At 40.0% G+C, this 18,423-nt stretch overlaps 1 protein-coding gene across 8 annotated transcripts in view; it reads right to left on the reverse strand.

Annotated features, from left to right (window-relative positions):
- The window catches only part of DNAH3 (dynein axonemal heavy chain 3), a 216,719-nt gene that overhangs the window by 169,094 nt on the left and 29,202 nt on the right, over positions 1-18,423 (reverse strand). For 7 of the 8 annotated variants that reach the window (XR_012122282.1, XM_073215466.1, XM_073215464.1 and 4 more), the window contains 8 exons: positions 18,205-18,400; positions 17,070-17,249; positions 13,883-14,019; positions 12,011-12,116; positions 11,643-11,821; positions 4,951-5,135; positions 3,609-3,732; positions 491-644 (listed from right to left, as the gene is read on the reverse strand). Coding sequence is in view for 7 of the 8 variants with exons in the window: in XM_073215466.1 (XP_073071567.1) it covers positions 491-644; positions 3,609-3,732; positions 4,951-5,135; positions 11,643-11,821; positions 12,011-12,116; positions 13,883-14,019; positions 17,070-17,249; positions 18,205-18,400 (1,261 nt within the window). In the remaining variant the exon portion in view is untranslated. The remainder of the gene's footprint in view (positions 1-490; positions 645-3,608; positions 3,733-4,950; positions 5,136-11,642; positions 11,822-12,010; positions 12,117-13,882; positions 14,020-17,069; positions 17,250-18,204; positions 18,401-18,423) is intronic. The other variant, XM_073215470.1, reaches the window with a different exon arrangement.

Genomic DNA, 18,423 nt, shown 5'->3' on the forward strand with positions numbered 1-18,423 from the left:
GTTGCTTTCTTGGGCTGATTTGCTTCAAAGGTTAAAATTTTCATGGTTAGGGGTGGAGAAAAAAAACTTGAATGGTTAAAGAACTTACTAATTGACCTTCAGAGCAAGTTACTTAGCTTCTTTAAGCCTTAGTTCTCTCATTTTAATAGGGATAAATGGAGACAATAACAGTACCTACCCCAAAGGTCTGTTATGGACACTAAGTTGTATGTTGCACATGAAGCTATTTGGACACTGTCAAGCACATAGTAAATGCTCAATATATGTGAGCAATTATTCTATTTTAATTTCTTCTTTGTTTACTCAATGACTAACAAAAGCTGGTTAGTGTAGGGGTGTGGAAAAAGATAGCTGAAAGTACCAATAAAAGAACTGGTCCATCAATACTCTACTTGACAGGTGATGTTAGGAAAATACAAAACCAAGAACCAGAACCAACCAAACAATATTGAATCATAAGTCCCCATTTCAAGACCCCGAGGCCCCAAACCTCAAATTCCACCAGTGCTTGCTCTAGGTTCTTTGAAAGCTCATGAAGCTTTTCAACACTGTTCTTCATTTCTTCTGTAGACATCACTTCACGTTTCCTAAATCCTTCTAGCTCCTTGTTGTAGCCCTCAAGTTTTGACTCAAATTTTGAGCACCTGAAAGTAAAAACAGCCCAATCATATTTGGACTTCTATTGTTTTATAATAAGCTGTGATTTTAGATGCTAGTAGGAATTAATTTTGGAGAGGATACTTATTGTGAGAATGTTTCATTCATTCATCAAACTGTGAGCACCTACTGCATGCAGGCACCACCGTCTATCTGAATCCTAGAACACAATCCAGAGTACTCTCCCTAAGCATTTACCCTTCTCCCCCAAGATGTTAAAGGATTTCTGTTGTACTATCATGGCAAAGAGCAGCTCACATTCCTTAGATGTCCATCATGTATATTCCAGGTTGCTTCTAAGACCATGGAACCTACCACTGAGTGGGACAAAATGGGGTAAAGCCAATTCTCCCATTGTCCATACAGTTAGGTGCTACTGAGTGCCTTTTCACATCATTAAAATTATTTGTGAGCCTCTAAATACAGTACCCATAAAGATAAATCTCTGATAAAAACCATTTTGTATTCTTCCCAGAGGGCAATGGTATATAAACTCACTGATGATCCTAAAATATTACTATTATTATTCTTGTTAATTTCTTACAATTGCTTAAAACATTATAGTTTCTGAAGTATTTTCATGTCTAATATATATATATATGTATGTATGTATGTATGTGTGTGTGTGTATTCCATGTAATAATACTGTCATCAGTAAATAGCATTCAGGAAATTAGGTTGAGTAAATGAGTTGTATTTTGGGACCACCTGGTGTCTGAGAGGGGATAATGTAGGGATGTAAGGACTGGTTAGAATTCTAGCAGGAGATAAAGAGTTCACTCCCATGTTTAAAGAAAGAGGCTTTAATAAAGGGGCTACCTACAGAAGTGAGATGTGGGTAGACTCAGAGGGAAGCCACTGTGACCCATAGGGATAAAGGGACAATGAGAATTAGAACCACAGTAGAGCAAGAATTGTGTTCAGGAGGAAGGCAGCTACCACCAGAGGCCCAGGGCCAAACAGGTAGGGAGAGGAAAAAAGCCCTGCAATCCCTCTCCTGTCCCCTGAGGGCTCTCCATTGGCCAAGCCTTGCCTAAATCCAACAGACAATGGAGCCAAGGCTGCAGACTTTGGGGATCAGCCCACCAGGCACTGAGCAGGCACAGGAGGGTGGAGAAGGAAGTGGTGGGTGGAGAGGGGGCTGCAAATGGAAAATAATCAGCATCAAGGCCAAAAATTACTGTGGGCTGGGAAATGAAGGTCAAGTTTCTTGGAAAGGGAATGGATTTTGTTTTCACAGAAGAGGAATGAACAACTGATACTGCTCAATCCTCCTCCCACTGTTCTCAGGATTAATGCAGAAATGATGGACATGAGGTTTAAGGGTTTGCCAAAGAGAAGGCTGAGCCCAGGGCTGTGGGTTTCTCTTCTGCTGACCTCTGCTGTTTAGAGCTTGGGGACCAGTTGACAGGATTAAGCTGAGAGCTGCCCCTCCAACAGGAGAAACCCAGCACCATTCTCCTCTCATTATAAATGACAGTTATTCCCACATCTCCCAGAGCCACTACCCATCCTCTTAACTTCAACAGCACTTACTGTCTCTACATAGTTTTATACTAATGTTTAAATGTATGCACACAAGAGGGTGGTTTGGAAATGAAAAAGCATTTTTCTCCCAAAGAAGTCAATCGAAGGTTGAAGGAGGCTGGCAGGTTTTGAATGCCTACTATGTGCTGGTTGCTACCTAAGTACAATCTCAGATTCTCTCATTTCATCCTTCAGCACCATGATACCTCTCATGAAATGAGATGATCTGATATTGGCTTTATTAGCACCTTTTTCAAATGAGAACACCAAGGCTCAAAAAGAAACTTGTCACTGTACATCTACATCTAACCTACAGACAATGGTTCTGCTTCCTGAAGGCATCAAAAATCAGCTCCATAGGGGAGGCTGTGTGTAGGGGAAATGATATATATGGGAACTCTGTACTTTTTGCTCAACTTTGTTATAAGCTTATAACTGTTCCAAAAAAATTAAGTCTATTACTTAAAAAATATCAGTTTCACACATTGGACAGTATCCATTTAGGTGGAAAGAGAAGACTGTCAGAGAAAAATATATATATACACACACACCCTTTTGTTTTGGTCATTATACTTTTCTGGGCAGCAGATCTAGGCCATTGTTGAAGGTAGCAACTTAATGGGTTTAACTTTCAGTCCAAACTTCCATTCTGTGTAGAAATCTTTGCTTTTGTCTACTCATCTCCTTTCTTGTGTGTACTTGCTGTCATTGTGGGACCTGAAGTTGGACAGTGGGTGTTTCATGTAATGGGGATAGTAACTGTATGAATCTTCAGTTCACAGTGTGTTATAAGCTGGGATGGGTTGTGTGTGTGTGCATGCATGTGTGTCTTCACCATGTACATGTACTTGGCCCACTTCACTTTACACTGATTTTTAGTATGTCTGTCATTCAATTAAAATCTTTATTTAGCAGCCAAACACATGTCTAGAATACAGCATTGCACATAGTAAAAATCCATAATAAATGCTGATTGAATTGACAAATAATGAAGGAGTGAATAAATGATTACAGTCATACTAGCACTGAACAAGAACAGCTGCAAAAGAGGCAATGTCTCGGCCCCCTACCATGCCTTTATTATCCCTGTCTTGATATCTCTCAGAATTGTGGTCTCCAATGTAAGGTTGACAGTTTTGCCACTATTATTGCAAGTCCATTATTACTTGCCTCTATTTTTGTCGTTTTCTCTCTGCATCACCAAATTCCATTGTTCAAGGCAGGCAGGGAAGGCACTGACAGGAGTTACTACAATGAAGCATGCATAAAGAGCACATCCCTCAGTGGGAAACAAAAGGAAATTCTACCAACTGTCTTCAGCCTTTGTCCATGCATTGCTGTGGGAGGCTCCAGACAGAACCAGGAACCTGCAGCATGTTATGAAGCTCAGAATCATTTCTAAAACAACCTCAACTCTTCCTTACCTTTTAATCAGGTCCATCTCCACCTGATCCCTCTTGCTAAGGAGCAGGTTTTGGCTGTTCTCAAAGATATCTTCAATCTGGTCTGGCCAGAGGAACAGAGTGCTGTTCAATTTGATATCCTCTTCTGCAAAACATACACAGTCTGCTCCAGACACTGTCAGCATGCATCAGCATGTGGGGAATTAATTTAGCAGAACATGAGATCAAGAGAGGTGGGTGTAGGGGTGGCAATGAATAGATGGGCCTATTATGGATGAATGATTTATTAAGAACTTACCAAGGGCCAGGCTAGAAGGTAGATGGTATTATTATCCTTGTTTTTATGATAGGAAACAAAGTTAAGCCAAGTGGTCAAGGTCATCACTAGAAACTGGCGGAGCTGAAATCAAACCCAGGTCTAAGCAACTCCAAAGCCCATGTTCTAACTGCTATGCTTTATTGTCCTACCAGGCTAGGTGTGAGTAGAACAGAAATCTGGGTTGAAGTTCTGATTCTACTCTTTAAACTATTTCACCTCATCTGCATCAAGTCCCTTTTGATTAAATGTCAGTTAACATTATCAGTGCCAGATGCCATACCCATCTTATGGCTCAGATCCATTAAAATGCCCTGGGTTTCCTCTGGACCCTTGGGAATCTAGGAGGCAGAGATCACAGTGAGAGAGTCCAATATGTGTTCACATGGGTGAGGGACCAGTTCATGAATGTGCATATGGATGGTTAGGGAACCCCTTTTCACTCCTGGTTCCTCTCCCTCCCTCCCATACCATTCCCCACCAAAACACTGTGAACACTAAGTAATTCACAGGTATTTCCAGATGGAAAAAGCTTGGCTTGTAGAAAGAATATCAGCTTTTCCTTCAGAACCGAGTCCTTACAAAACTCTTAACTGGGCCCAATAAGCCGTGAAGGGGCCCTGGCCACTTTTTGCTTTTAAAATATGCAGGAGCATGAAGAAAAGAGCTCTGGCACCCTCAAAGGAGAGGCTGTATTAAGATCACAAATGAATGAAATCTAGCCACTTATAAAAGGACTCTGTGTGTGGAAGTGACTTTTCCAGGAAACCAGGCACAGAATGCCAAGACAGGTATCTAAGAATGAATTAAGTCCCTAGATATTTCTTCTTTTCACCTAACAATAAGATTCCCTTAATTTGAAATAAATTCCTATGGATAAGAGTGTGGAATAAGTGCCTCTAACATACAGGGACACATGAAACTCAGCTCTCCCAATATTGATATTTAGTGTTAGGATTGCTGATTCTCCTTCCCCGGACTCCTTATTTCTAACAATATACACGTGCATGTACATTTGCATATAGATACAGATGGCATTGGACTTACGGGGCAAGTCTGCGTAGTCCATTAGGAACTCTAGTCGTTCAACTGCATCTCTAAGTTGCCTCCTGAGTTTGAACACTGTGACATTGCTAGATTTCTTTAAGAATTCAATGAGGAATACTAGCTCCTCAGTGTTGGCAGGAATCTCGCTGACTTTGTCTGCAATGGTGCTGTACTGACTACAAATGCTACAGGGAAAGAAACAGCCATTATCACCATCATCATCTAAGATAACTTTCTTCTAAGAACTATTATGCTAAACATCCAGATTCTTATTTAGAAACTAGAACAATGGTTTCCAGTTTTTCTCAACCTGCACATCCTTGAGGGATAATATTCACATGCACACCACACTTCAGGAGTAATAACAGGAGTAAACGCAATAATGTCTGACATGTTACCTTTATTATGAGCCATGCTCCATTCCAATTACTGAACATATATTAGCTCAGTTAATGTTCACAACAATTGTAAGAGTTGGGACTACTATTACTGACAATAGAAAAAAGTGAAGCTGAATTATTTTATACAAAGCAACATGCTGTGTAGGTGTCCAAGCCAGGATCTGAACCTGGTTTATTTGATTCCAGAGCTCGTAATCTTTAATAAATATACCACATTACCTCTCATGGGTAGAATCCAGATTTAGACCAAAATAACAAGAATACCACCACCATCAGCAACAGCAACTCCTCAACTTTTATGTTGAAGTAGAGCACTATTTTATTTGTAACCACTAGCAGTGGTGCGCAAGCAAGCTCAGCCTCACGTGCTACAGGTAATTCCTGGCAGCATAAAGAAACTGATGTTCAGCTACTGGGACCAGCTGATCCAACTGCCCACTTCTCTTCAAACACAAAACTGTGAAAAAGGATGTTATCAGAAGGATAATTCAAATATGCTCTCATTTAGACAAAGCCGATGACAGTCTTTATCCTGATAAATAGGAATAAGCCATAAGCCATCTGCAATACAGCCATGCCTAGCATAAAGTTGCCCTCAAGAAATGTTAGCAATAATAGCTATTACAGTCTTTCTTATTAATCGATCATTACATGTTGATAGTCATGTTATAGATAAAATACACTTCCTTTAATATTTTCATCCTTAATATTCCTTCTTAATGAAGCTAACTGTATCAAAAGGAAAATAAAAATGATTAAAATATCTTTGTAGATGATGCTGGCATTTCAGAACAGAATGTTTATACAATTCGGAAACTTTCCAAAGGGAAAAATTATCTATGGCACTATATGGGTTCAGAGTATTCTCCATTGGTTGGACTCAGAGGTAGATTGTACTTCCTAGCTTCCTCAATATTTTCAGTATATTACTAGTCAGTTCAGGCTACCGTAACAAAGTATCACAGACTGGATGGCTTAAACAACAGAAACTTATTTTCTCATAGTGTTGGAGACTGGGAAGTTCAAAGTTAAGGTGCTGACCAATTTGTTTCCTAGTGAGGGCTCTCTTTCTGGTTTGCAGACAGCCACCTTCTCACTGTGTCCTCACATGGTGAAGAGAGCAAGCTCTGGTGTCTCTTCCTGTTCTTATATGGGCACCCTTCCTATGGGATTAGAGCCCCATCCTTATGACCCCATTTAACCTCATCACTCTCTATAAGCCCTGTTTCCAAAGTCCTTATAGCCATACTGGGCATTAGTGCTCTATACAGACTGAATGTTTGTCTACCCCCAAAATTCATATGTTGAGCCTAATACCCAATGTGATGGTACTCGGAGGTGGACTTTGGGAGGTAATTAGGTCATGAGGACTACTCCCTCATGAACGCATTTAGTGCCCTTATAAAAGAGACCCCAGAGACCCCTCATCTGTTCTTCCAAAGAAGACAGCTGTCTATGAGCCAGAAAGCAGGCTCTCAATAGACACGGATCTGCTGGAGCTTTAACCTTGGACTTCCCAGACCCCAGAACTGAGATAAATAAATTTCTGTTGTTTATAAGCCACTTAACCTGTGGTAGTCTGTTATAGCATCCCGAGTGGACTAAGAATTGAACATATGAACTTCAGGGGGGCACAACTGAACCCACAGTAGGTATGGTCATGTGACTGAGTTCCAATCAATGGGATGTGGGGAGCAGTGCCTCCCTTTCAGGTGCAGCACACTGAACTGTCCCTGCATACTCCTCCATGCTCCTTCCTCCTCCCAGCTATCTAGGTGTCAGCCCTCACAATGACCCTGAAAGCTACATCTTGAAGATGTTAAGTTACCAAATTCTTGGGTTTCTAAGTGCACATAGATCTCCCCCACCAATCTGAAACTACCCTCAGCAAGAAATAAACTTCCATTGTGTTCAATCGTGACACCTTAGGTCTATTTCTTTTCTAAGCCTAGTCTAATTCAGATAGATGGTAGGTCCTCTCAGTCTGATAGACTCCTATCTGATAAGACTTATCCTTATTCCCTTTTTTTTTTAAGAGAACAAACAGTAAAACCATGTGGCTACTGGCTATCAGCTTCCTGAAAGGGTCCAGAAGGGTGGCAGTGGACCCATTATTTACCAGACCTTCTAAAAGTTCCTGAATATGGGCCAGTAATATGAGGAATCTGACCAACATAACACCTTAGCAATTAAAGGTTTTTATATTTCCTTTTCTCCAACAGATTTATTTTTCTTGAAAGGGATGGATTTTGAGGAGGAAAAACATGGGACAGAGAGGTATGGAACAGAAAATAAATACAAATGTGAGCTGTTTTGCTAAATGTTTTATAATCACAACAAATTAATACAGAATATGCCCTGTATAGGAAACACTGCCTTCTACATGTACTGATCATATCATTTAAAATCTAAAAGGTCCCAAAGCACAGGGCTCTTCTCTGTCTGGTATAGGGATGGCATAGAGAGGCCTGTAAATATTGTATCAATCTCCATCATCATTTTTCGACAAGACTTTTCATCTTTTCATCTTGAAGGAAACAAGCAGCTGGACCAAAGGGGTCATTTCTTATATCTCTACTCAGGTCCTTGCATTTTGGGTCAGTACTTCAGGGCACTGTTCTACCAACCTTAGACCAATGTACCTGCAGTGGATATGAACAGCATGCCCACTTTCCTATTAATGCACTTCAAGGTGCCCTCCTACCTTCATGCCCAGAGCACCCCATTGTAGGGTGCACCTGTTCATTGGAAACAGGAAGACACCTCACTCAGTAACAATAGGACAGTGAAGTTACAAGGACAGGGCTTGGGAAAAGAAGGTTCAAACTCACCTACTTGGGCAAGTTAGTTTTCTTTCTGGGCCTAATTTTCTCCTTCATTCAGTAAGGGGTCTTACATCTGTCTTACCTACCTCATGGGGTGGCCAAGAAGGTTAAATGAGTCATAGTCACTATTTTTAAGGCATAAAGAAATTTCAGAACTCAGCCCCCAACCTGGGGTTTTTGCAGCTTTAGAAATTCCTGGATTTGTAAGGGCACCCTTATTTTCACTTATATTAAAAAGGCCTAAGGAAACTATGTTTATTTTGATGATGGATGCACTGACCAACCAAGGCACCATGTTGTTTTGATTAGACAGAAACAGATGGACTATAGCTTAAGAAAAAAATATTTTTGATGTTCAAACTTTCCCAAAAAAGTGCATTACTAGTTTGTAGGCTGCAAACTTTTTACTGTTTTACTCCTAAACCTTTATTCTATAGGCAAAGAAGCTAAAGATATGAGAGGTGAAGCCAGGGGACACACAGCTAATAAATGGAAGGTCTTAGATTCAAAACCAAGTTTTATGGCACCAAAACTGGGAATCCCATCATTTGGTCACTCATTTGGTCAAAAGCTGAGTGTGGTGGAGGACAGCTTGGACTTTGGGGTCAAAATAAACTAGTTAAGCCCTGGATGTGCCACTTGTTAACCTTTGGAGGGTCAGTTTCTTCATCAACACAATGGGGAGAATAATGAACCTTAGGGTCAGTGTGATGACTTGGTTAGATCTATGATGTTCAGAATGTTGACACAGTGCCTGGACTATGATGTGTGCTGGAAAAATGGTAGCTATTATTATTATTAATTTGCTGATGAGTTTCTGTAAACCTTCAAGTGCTATAAAATGCAGTATATATATATAAATATTTTATACATACATGAATAATACAACATATAATGTTAATAGTGGTCATTATTACTAAATCACCTTAGCCTATAGCTTAAAGCACTCTGAGGAAGAGGGCTAGAATAACATGGATTAACTATTTTGTAACATTCAAGTAAAGACATAGTAGCAGACAAGTTGCCATCCCAGTCTCTTAGCATTATTCCCTCTTCTGGTAACCAGCCCTCAAGTCTTCTTTGGTTCCCGCTTTCCCTCTCTCAGATCACATGGTTTAGGTAGGGCAGGCACTCACTCCAGAGCATGGGAACACCACCCAGATCTAAGCCATTCTCTTGACTGTGGTGTTTAGTTCACTGTTGCACAGATGACCCAGTGTTGCATGGACCAGGAATTTCATGAGTCTATGGGAAAGACAAACCTTTTTCCCTTGTGGATGGGAACCTCAGAGGATGTAAGCCTGGAGCTGCACAGAGATGGGAGTTGACAGAGGAAAGCTGAGTAGAGAGAGGGAGATTGCATCCTAATTGCAATCTTGAAGGCCTGAAGCTAGGAACTTCTGAACTTTTCAATACGTGAGCCCCAAATATCCTTTTATATTTTAGCCAGTCTTTCTGGGCTTCTATCCCTTACAACCAAAAAAATGTATTGACTAATACATAGTTATCAGTAAAAAGAAAAATTTAAGATTCAACAACAGACATAGATCAATGGAACAGAATAGAGCTCTCAGAAGTAAACCCATGCATATACGGTCAATTAATATACGACAAAGGAGCCATGAATATACAATGGGGAAAAGACAGTCTTTTCAATAGATGGCACTGGGAAAATAAATGGTGTTGGATAGCTACATACAAGAGAATGAAAATAGATTACTGTCTAACTATACACAAAAGTAAACTTGAAATGGATTAAAGACCTCAATGTAAAACATGAAACCATAAAATTCTTAGAAGAAAATATAGGCAAAAATCTCTAGCATGAGCAGTTTTTTTCTGGACATATCTCCCTAGGCAAGGGAAACAAAATTAAAAATGAACAAGTGGGACTAGATCAAACTAAAAAGTTTCTGTACAGCAAAGGACACCAACAACAAAACAAAAAGGCCACCTACAATATAGGAGAATATATTTGTAAATGCCTTATCTGATATGGGGTTAATTAACATCCAAAGTTAACATAACAAACTCATATGACTCATCACACACACAAAATAACCCAATTAAAAAATGGGCAGAGGACCTGAACAGACATTTTTCCAAAAAAGAAACACAGATGGCCAAGAGGCACATGAAAAGATGTTTGACATCACTAATCATCAGGGAAATGCAAATTAAAACCACAATGAGATATCACCTCACACTAGTTAGAATGGCCACTATCCAAAAGAGAAGAAATAACAAGGGTTGGCAAGGATGTGGAGAAAAGGGAACCCTCCTACACTGTTGGTGGGAATGTAAATCGGTACAGCCACTATGGAAAGCAGTATGGAGTATATTCAAAAAACTAAAAACAGAAATACCATATGACCCACTAACTCCACTTCTAGGCATTTACCCAAATAAAACAAAATTTCTGATTTGAAAAGCTATATATATGCACTGCTATGTTTATTGCCACATTATTTACAATAGCCAAGATATGGAAGCAACCAAAATGTCCATCAACAGATGAACAGATGAATAAGATGTGGCACATAGACACACATCTTATTTATGGCTGAATGGGATATTCAGCCATAAAAAAGAAAGAAATCCTGCTATTTGTGACAACATGAATGGACCTAGAGGTTACTATGCTAAGTGAAATAAGCCAGGCAGAGTAAGACAAATCCCATATGATTTCACTTTTATGTGGAATCTAAAAACAAAACAAAATAGCAGTAGACTCATAGACACTGAGAAGTAACTGGTGGTTACCATGGGGGACAGGTTGGGATGGGTGGGTGAAATACATGAAGGAGATAAAGAGGCACAAAATCTGTCATAACATAAGCTGGTCACAGGGATGTAAGTACAGCATGAAGAATATAGTCAACGGCTCTATGATCTTTCTATGTTGATAGATAGTAACTGCACTAGTTGAGGTGAGGATTTAATAATGTATGTAAGTATTGAATCACTGTATTGTATACTTGAAACCAATATAATACTGTATATTAACTATACTTCAATTTTAAAAATATCTAAAAAAAGATTGAACATCAGAATCCCCAGACCTAAAAGCACAAGTCTGCATAGGAGTAACTCTAAGGGGTGCCTGTAAACACCCTGTGTCTCCAAATGTGCTCTAGACCAGTGAGAGGGCCCATGCCCTGGGACAGCCAAGCCTATGCAGCAGCATGTCCCTGGAATTGCCCACAAGAAAGCAAAGGCTGAAGGACTGAAGACTGCCTCAGGATGCTTTCTACCTTCCTGCTCCAAGTCCCATGTAGTTTTTCCCTGCTGTTCACCTTCTAGCCTGAAGCTGAATTCCCCACCACCCTCATTTTTGGATAGATATAACTTGAACTAGAAGCTCAGTCTGTTCATCGCTGAAAGGCACAGGTTCTGGCCACTCTTCCATTCTCTCTCTCACTTGTGCCAAATATCGTTGCTGTTTCTCTGCACCCAATAGCGATACCTGGTATTCATGTCCCGGTTTATATCCACTTGGAATTGAATCAGTCGGTCTTTAAGATTTTGGGCTCGCTCACAGAGATCATAATTTAGAGTCACGGCATCAAGGCAGAACATAGCCAAAGGCACGGAAATGTGCATGGATGCAATTTCACTTCTCCACTTTTTTATGCTATTGATCCTCTGTAGAAAGAAGCACACTCAGTAGTTTAATCTGCCTTTAGCCTCTATGTATTTGCCCCCAGCCTCAACCCTGGCCAACCTAGCCCAACATTAAGTATAGTATATATCCTAACAAAACACTCTTACTACTCATTGGATTGTCTGTCACACGTGTCACGAAAATACAAAATGTCAAGTGGCATTTCCTACCGTTACAAAATCTTCAATTTCATGATTTTCTTTCAGGAATGCAGTGATGTTTTGTTCTGCTGTGTTATCCAACAAGTCATCATACTTTCTGTATACATTTAAGTATCTTCCATATTGAAGAACGTAAGATCAAAGATACAAATACAGGTCACCAAACCAGATTAGTCAGAGTGGCAAATAAAAAAGATAGTATCATAAAAATTAGCCTAACCCAGGAAAAAGAATCATAATGTGGCAAAAGGTACAGGTACTGAGAATTCAGAACTTTGGCTTCAAATTCCAATTTGCCACTTTCTAGATGCATGATCTTAGGATATTTCAGTGATCAGTGTCTTTAATTTTAAAAGGAAATGATAATAACTCACAGGACTGTTCTAAAGCTTACCTAAAATAATGTATCTATGAAGCAATTATATATAGCAATTAAAGAGCAATGAAATGTCTGACATACAATGAATGTGTAGTGTAAACATTAGTCCCCATCCCTCCTCCCAGCTCTAAAATTCTATGCCTAAATTTTAAGATGAGAATTTGGAACTAATGAACCTAAAATAATTGAATAAAATTAGTTTCTCTCTGTTTGTTATCAGATCATGCAAAAATGGCTGGGCAGATTTCCCACAGACTGTAGGATGTGTTTGGGATGCTCTAACCTAAAATACATTTGAATTAAAATAAAGATGATATGAAGTAAACAGAATTGACTTTGTGGGGCCTAGGGGTACATTTCCAAGAGTTGGCCAATACTTCAGAGACTCTGAAACTGAGACACAAAGAGAGGCCCATGGAACTGTCAGTATAGAATGGTACACTAAGTACAAGATTCAATGCTCAGGAAAAATAGTTTCAAATAGAGGACCCCAAATCAAATTCATGAGGGCAGAGCTTCCAAATATGAGGCCATGATTTTTAGACTAGATTAGCAGTTCTCAACTGGGGGTGGCTTTGCACTCAGGGGACATTTGGTCATGTCTGGGGACATTTTTGGTTGTCACAAGTGGGGGCAGTTCCTAGGGGAGGGTAGGATAGTGGGCAGAGGTCAGGGAGGCTGCTAGGCATCCTACTGTGCACAGGACAGCCCCTTGCAATACAGAATTTTCTGGTCTAAATGTCAATAGATCCATAGTCAAGAAACCCTGGGTTAGGGGGACCATACACCCTGATTTGCCCGGGACAATCCAGATTTGCACCTATTGTCCCATGATAATTGCTAATAATGCCATCTTTGCTCTCAAGCATCTCAGTTTAGAAGCTACATTGTATGATCACCCTAAACTAGTAACTGCTCTCATGGGCAACTGCAAATATTCTACACTGTGATGATTTAAGGAACATTCAGATACCTTGCCCTCAATCCCCTTTCTCTAATCCTTAAATTCCCAAAGCTCTGAAAACAAAAGTTGCTTCAAAATTCATCTGATAGCAAAGGCTGGCCTAAGCCCATGTGAGGCTTTTTGTGAATATTCATAGTTTTCACTGCAGAAATATCAATATTTTTCAGTGTTAAGGGGTGCTGCCCAGTATCTTAATGAATCTGCATCACAATATATGATGTATTGTGTTACTTTTCTAAAATCAAGAACTTTATAAATGCCAACATCTGTCTGGCCCCATGGCTTTCAGATAATGGAGGTGGACCTGTAATTGAATTTGAACTCTGGCTCTCCTACTTATTTGCTGTGTAACATTGGTAAAGTTACAGTTTCCTCATCTGTAAAATGGTGATAAACAGTATATCTATAAAATGGAGATTAATAGTAAGTACTGGTTATTTTTATTATGTATATGTTTTAGGTATGTGGGAACAGAAATTCCTTATTTGATGATAAACAAACCAATGCCCAAAAGGCTGTTACAATAAAACCAACTTACTTGTGGGGGCCAATTTGATTTTTCTGAAATACCTCGAAAGTTTGATCCAAAAGATCAGAAACCAGTTTTTCTTCTGAGTTAACGGTTCCAAGAATCAGATTATATCCTTTCAACTCTGGGAATAGGATAGATTCCACCTAAAGAGTAAAAACCACCTTTAGATGCCACAATACATCTACAAGGGAGATGGCACCAAAATGCAGAATCTCTTGCAAGGCACTCACTTCCAGGGACACCAGCTGTTTCCTCTTGGATAGTGCTGGAATCACCCCACTGTTCCCTTTACTTCTGTTCTCTCTGTCTTCTCTCTCTTGTTGAATTACTCAGCTTTCAAATCCCTGCTGCTTTCAAGTCTCATGTCCTTAGAGAGTCCTCCAGAGCCCCCAGTGGACGTTAGGTTTCCCTGCTTAATACTCTTGTTCTGAACTTTGTCTCCTTGGCACTCATCTCAATTTTAATTAAATGGATGTGTAATTAGCGTTCCAAGTTTGTCATGGGATATAAATACCATGATGGTTGGATCTTATCTGACTTCTTCACTATTGTGATGAGGTCAATAAGAGCTTGGCATGTAGTGATTGCTCAATAAATGCTGTGTGAGTATTACAGTGGTGCTCCCTGCCCAACCCAAACCCACTTTTCTAACGAAAAGCTGCTAGAGGCATGTGTTCTAATTTTGACTCTGCCACCAACTGACTATGTGACCTTAGGTAATGCTTCTCCTCTCTGAACTTCTGTTTCCTCATTTGAAGAAGAGAGATATACTAGACTCTTCTTTCACTTCAGGGGGAAAAGAAGCTATGGCTTTATGATCATGAAGTATGAACAGTATCTTTTCTGAGAATTCAAACTCCAACTTCTTAATAGCACCTGTGTGTCTCTGAACAATGTTCACACTTGCACGACTTGTAAAGGCTGCAAAGCCCCTGTTGGGGACCCACTGCCTTCTTCTGCCCCCTCTGCTAAGAACATTTTTAGTGGCCAGTCTCAGACCTCCAGAGTGCTTTAGTGAGTTATACCAGTTATATACTATTGATTAGAATGCACTGATTTAGAAAGGTGGAAAAGCAAGTGCAAATGGTCTGTGTCTTCCTTCTTTGGACAATCCAGAGGTTTTTAAGCCAATGGAGAAGCAACTGCTTCTTGCTGTGGCCGTGCTGCAGACAGTGGTTGAAAGCAGAGAGATGGAGGATCTGGCATTGGTCAAGCACATGGATGAAATGGGGGCAGCACCACTGGTGCAACAGATCACACAGGAGCAGGATAATGGATTGTCTCTTGGGGAGAAGTCTTGAATTGGAAGAGTTGGTTCTCCATGCCTTGTAGTGCAGTTGTAAATGTGAGCTGAGAACAGTGCCCTTTCCAGGTAATTGTTGTTATGATCTGCTTAACTCCCTGGCTCTCTGATTGCAGGCTTCCTGGTTTGGTCATCACCCTCAGTGCTTTTCTGCCTGCATACTTGTCCAATTTTCTATTTCCCTGGGGCTGAGAGTGAGAAATTCTCCCACCAGGAGAGAGACTGGCCCAGGCAGCCCCTTTCTATGGTAATATTTATTTTCTAACTATGAAAGCAATGCATCAACATGGCTGCCAATGCAGACTTAAATTCTTACTGCATTTTTAGTTAGAAAGCATCTGTGTCTTTCTTATTTTTCTTGCTAAGACAAACATTTTTCAATATTTTGGTTTCCTTTAGTATCTTTTTCATAAATAGGAACTCCTTCTGCACCTTGAGAGCTATTTTCAAAAATACCATGCTGATGTTTTCCCAACCTTTAAAACTAATGTTTAACCACAGGGAGACAGAATTGATAGGGGTCGGGGGTGCAGTCAAACTGTTACTGTTCTTAGATATTCAACCTGAGGGACTATTCTTTTAAATTTTCACTACCTAGTTCAGTCATAAAACAGGTTGAGAGGTTCAGGGCAGAGGCCAGTGCTGTGAGCATCTCTAGAGAGAAAACTCTATGAGCCTAGGCTGCTTTTTCTCAAAGTCTGATAAAGTCATCAGCATTCACTTGGCCTAGCTTTCAAACTTGGTACAACTGACCTGCAACTATGCCTTAGCATTACCATCCACTAAATCTACACCAGCCCCTATTTATCACAGCAGCCACATGAGCCCAGGGTGCTTCTGGCCCAGCTACTTGCAAACACTGTTCATCAACAGCAGTTAAGGAGAACTTGAGTGGTATGTATTTTATCTGTCCCCAAGCCCCACACTTATCCTTTCAAATTACACAGTCTTCTCTTTCATTTCCTTCCTAGGGATGGTGACTGTAGGAAAGCTGCCCCCTGCTTCTTCCCCCTTCACACATCCAGTTTTCTTGTTAACCAGGCTAGGTTAGATTCAAAACACCAAACTTAAGAGTTCTCTGGTGAAATCGTATAGGGCATTTGGCTTCACAAGCTTCCCTACAAAACCCAATTCAAATCTTGAGTTTTTAGAATTCTCCTGAACTAACAGGACTGCAAAGCAGAGTGTTTAAGAGCATCCAAGCATCATACGTAATGACTGGGGTGGGGTCGGGGGGAGAGATACACACACACACCCCACAGGTTGCTTTTCTGTGTAGGACTGGACACCAGCCCTTTTGTCACACCAAACACCCAGGGGAAAATAGAAGAAGATGGAATGCAAAAGAGTCACACTCATGTGGGAAATCCTGCCCAGTACTAAAATCCTGCCCATTACTAATCTGCTAATGATTAGTAATGCCACTGTGGAAAGGAAACTGGAAAGGGCTTAGGCCAGGAAGGGAAGTTTCAATCTCTCCAGACACCTACAGTGTTTAAACAAACTAACTTACACTTGGAACTTCAAGATCTAAATCAGACTTAGTTTTATGAAGTTTGTTGGCATGTTCATGGCAATTGCTCCATCAGGAATCATCAACCCAAACTGGATATGGCTTGGGACACGTCTGCCCCTCTGAGGTGGACATCATGGAGGAAAGACTACTCTCTCACAAAGTAACTCTTAAATCCCTCACTAGATCCACAGTTCTCCATGCATAGACACTTCTCTATGGCCCAAGTCCTCTTTCTGGGGTAAAAGGAGTATACTCGGGGTGTACCTCCTAAAGTAAAACTCCCCTACCTGAATTATCTTGCAAAAACACCCATTTTAAATTTATTTTATTCAGTAAGTGACTAAAAGTACAAATGAATTAAGTGAATACCATACCTTGGGGATCCCCTTAGAGTTCTTAATAATTTCCAGGAAAGAGTTGTGTATTAATTCCCAGCAGTCATTAAAAGATGGATTAAAGACAATAATGGGTTCACTGACTTCGAGTCTGATCATGATTAGCTGAGGTATAAAGAACTCCATCTCTTGGTATGGCTCCTCAAAATCATTCCCATCCTTCAGGAGACATAAGATATGGCAACTGTCACAAAATGGGCTTTCTAGAACCAAGCGAGTGAAGTTTACTCATTCATAGTACTACATGAACACCAGAAAAGGAAATGAAGAGCCCCATGCACTGTTCATGTGTGAAATAAGGGTTAGGTATGGCTTAGCCCACCCTGAGCTCAACTTTTCTATAACAGAAATATCAGTGTGGAAATATAACTTTCTACACAGGCATGTAATGTAAGACGCATTTCATAAAAACTGCCTAATAAAATTGCCATAGGGCAGTTGTAAAGTACATGTCTAAGTAATTGATTTTAGACCTTTCTAGATATTTAAGGATAATTGATAAAGATTTGGTGTACATCTATTATGCATCAAATACTCATAAGTATCCCTTTCTTTCAGACATACAAAGATTTCACTTTTCCCTTTCTATGGAATTTTAGAGTGAGATTTGTTCCCACATCTGAGTCTCTTCTGCTTAGCAAAGTAGATGATTACAGTGACATCTACAGATGGTCATTGTTAGAATGCTAACATTGCATTCTAAATTCAGCAGTTTTGGTTTCTGTATTTTTTGAGCAAAAGGTCAATTGCTCATCTTGACTTCATTTGGAAAAATGCTTAGAACTTAACTTTTTATAACCAGTCAATTTAAAATTTTCATTACTCTTTTAAAGGTAAAATCCGTACATGGTATAAAGTCCAAAGGAATCTTCCTTGATCCTTAGACTATCTAAGCTTAGGGGGTGTTTGATGCTTTGAACACCAGCACTTAAGTGTTTTTAGTTTTTACTTCAGCTTCACTGAAGTAGCTTCATGAATAAATTATTAATTAGTTCAACAAAGTCTTTTGTTCTTAGAGGTGCCCCTTTCAAAGACTAAAGAACAGAAGTCAATATCTGCAATGAACACACACATAATGCTACCTAAATATCAAGCCTGCACATTTGCTACATACCTTGTGTATCATGAAAAAGGAAACAAGGTCCTCGAGGGACTGAATTACCAACTCCCTGAGCTGAAGTGTCATGAAGGATGAAACAGTGGCAAAATACTCCTCAATGTAACAGGACGAGTCACAGTTGCTCTTGGGAGCAAAATGGACCCACTGTTCCTTCTGTGAGATGAAAAGCTGGGTGCAGGTAGGGATCCACCTGTAAGGACAGGAGGGCATCCA

This window comes from Manis javanica, chromosome 10 (assembly GCF_040802235.1).
Source record: "Manis javanica isolate MJ-LG chromosome 10, MJ_LKY, whole genome shotgun sequence".
Taxonomy (NCBI): domain Eukaryota; kingdom Metazoa; phylum Chordata; class Mammalia; order Pholidota; family Manidae; genus Manis; species Manis javanica.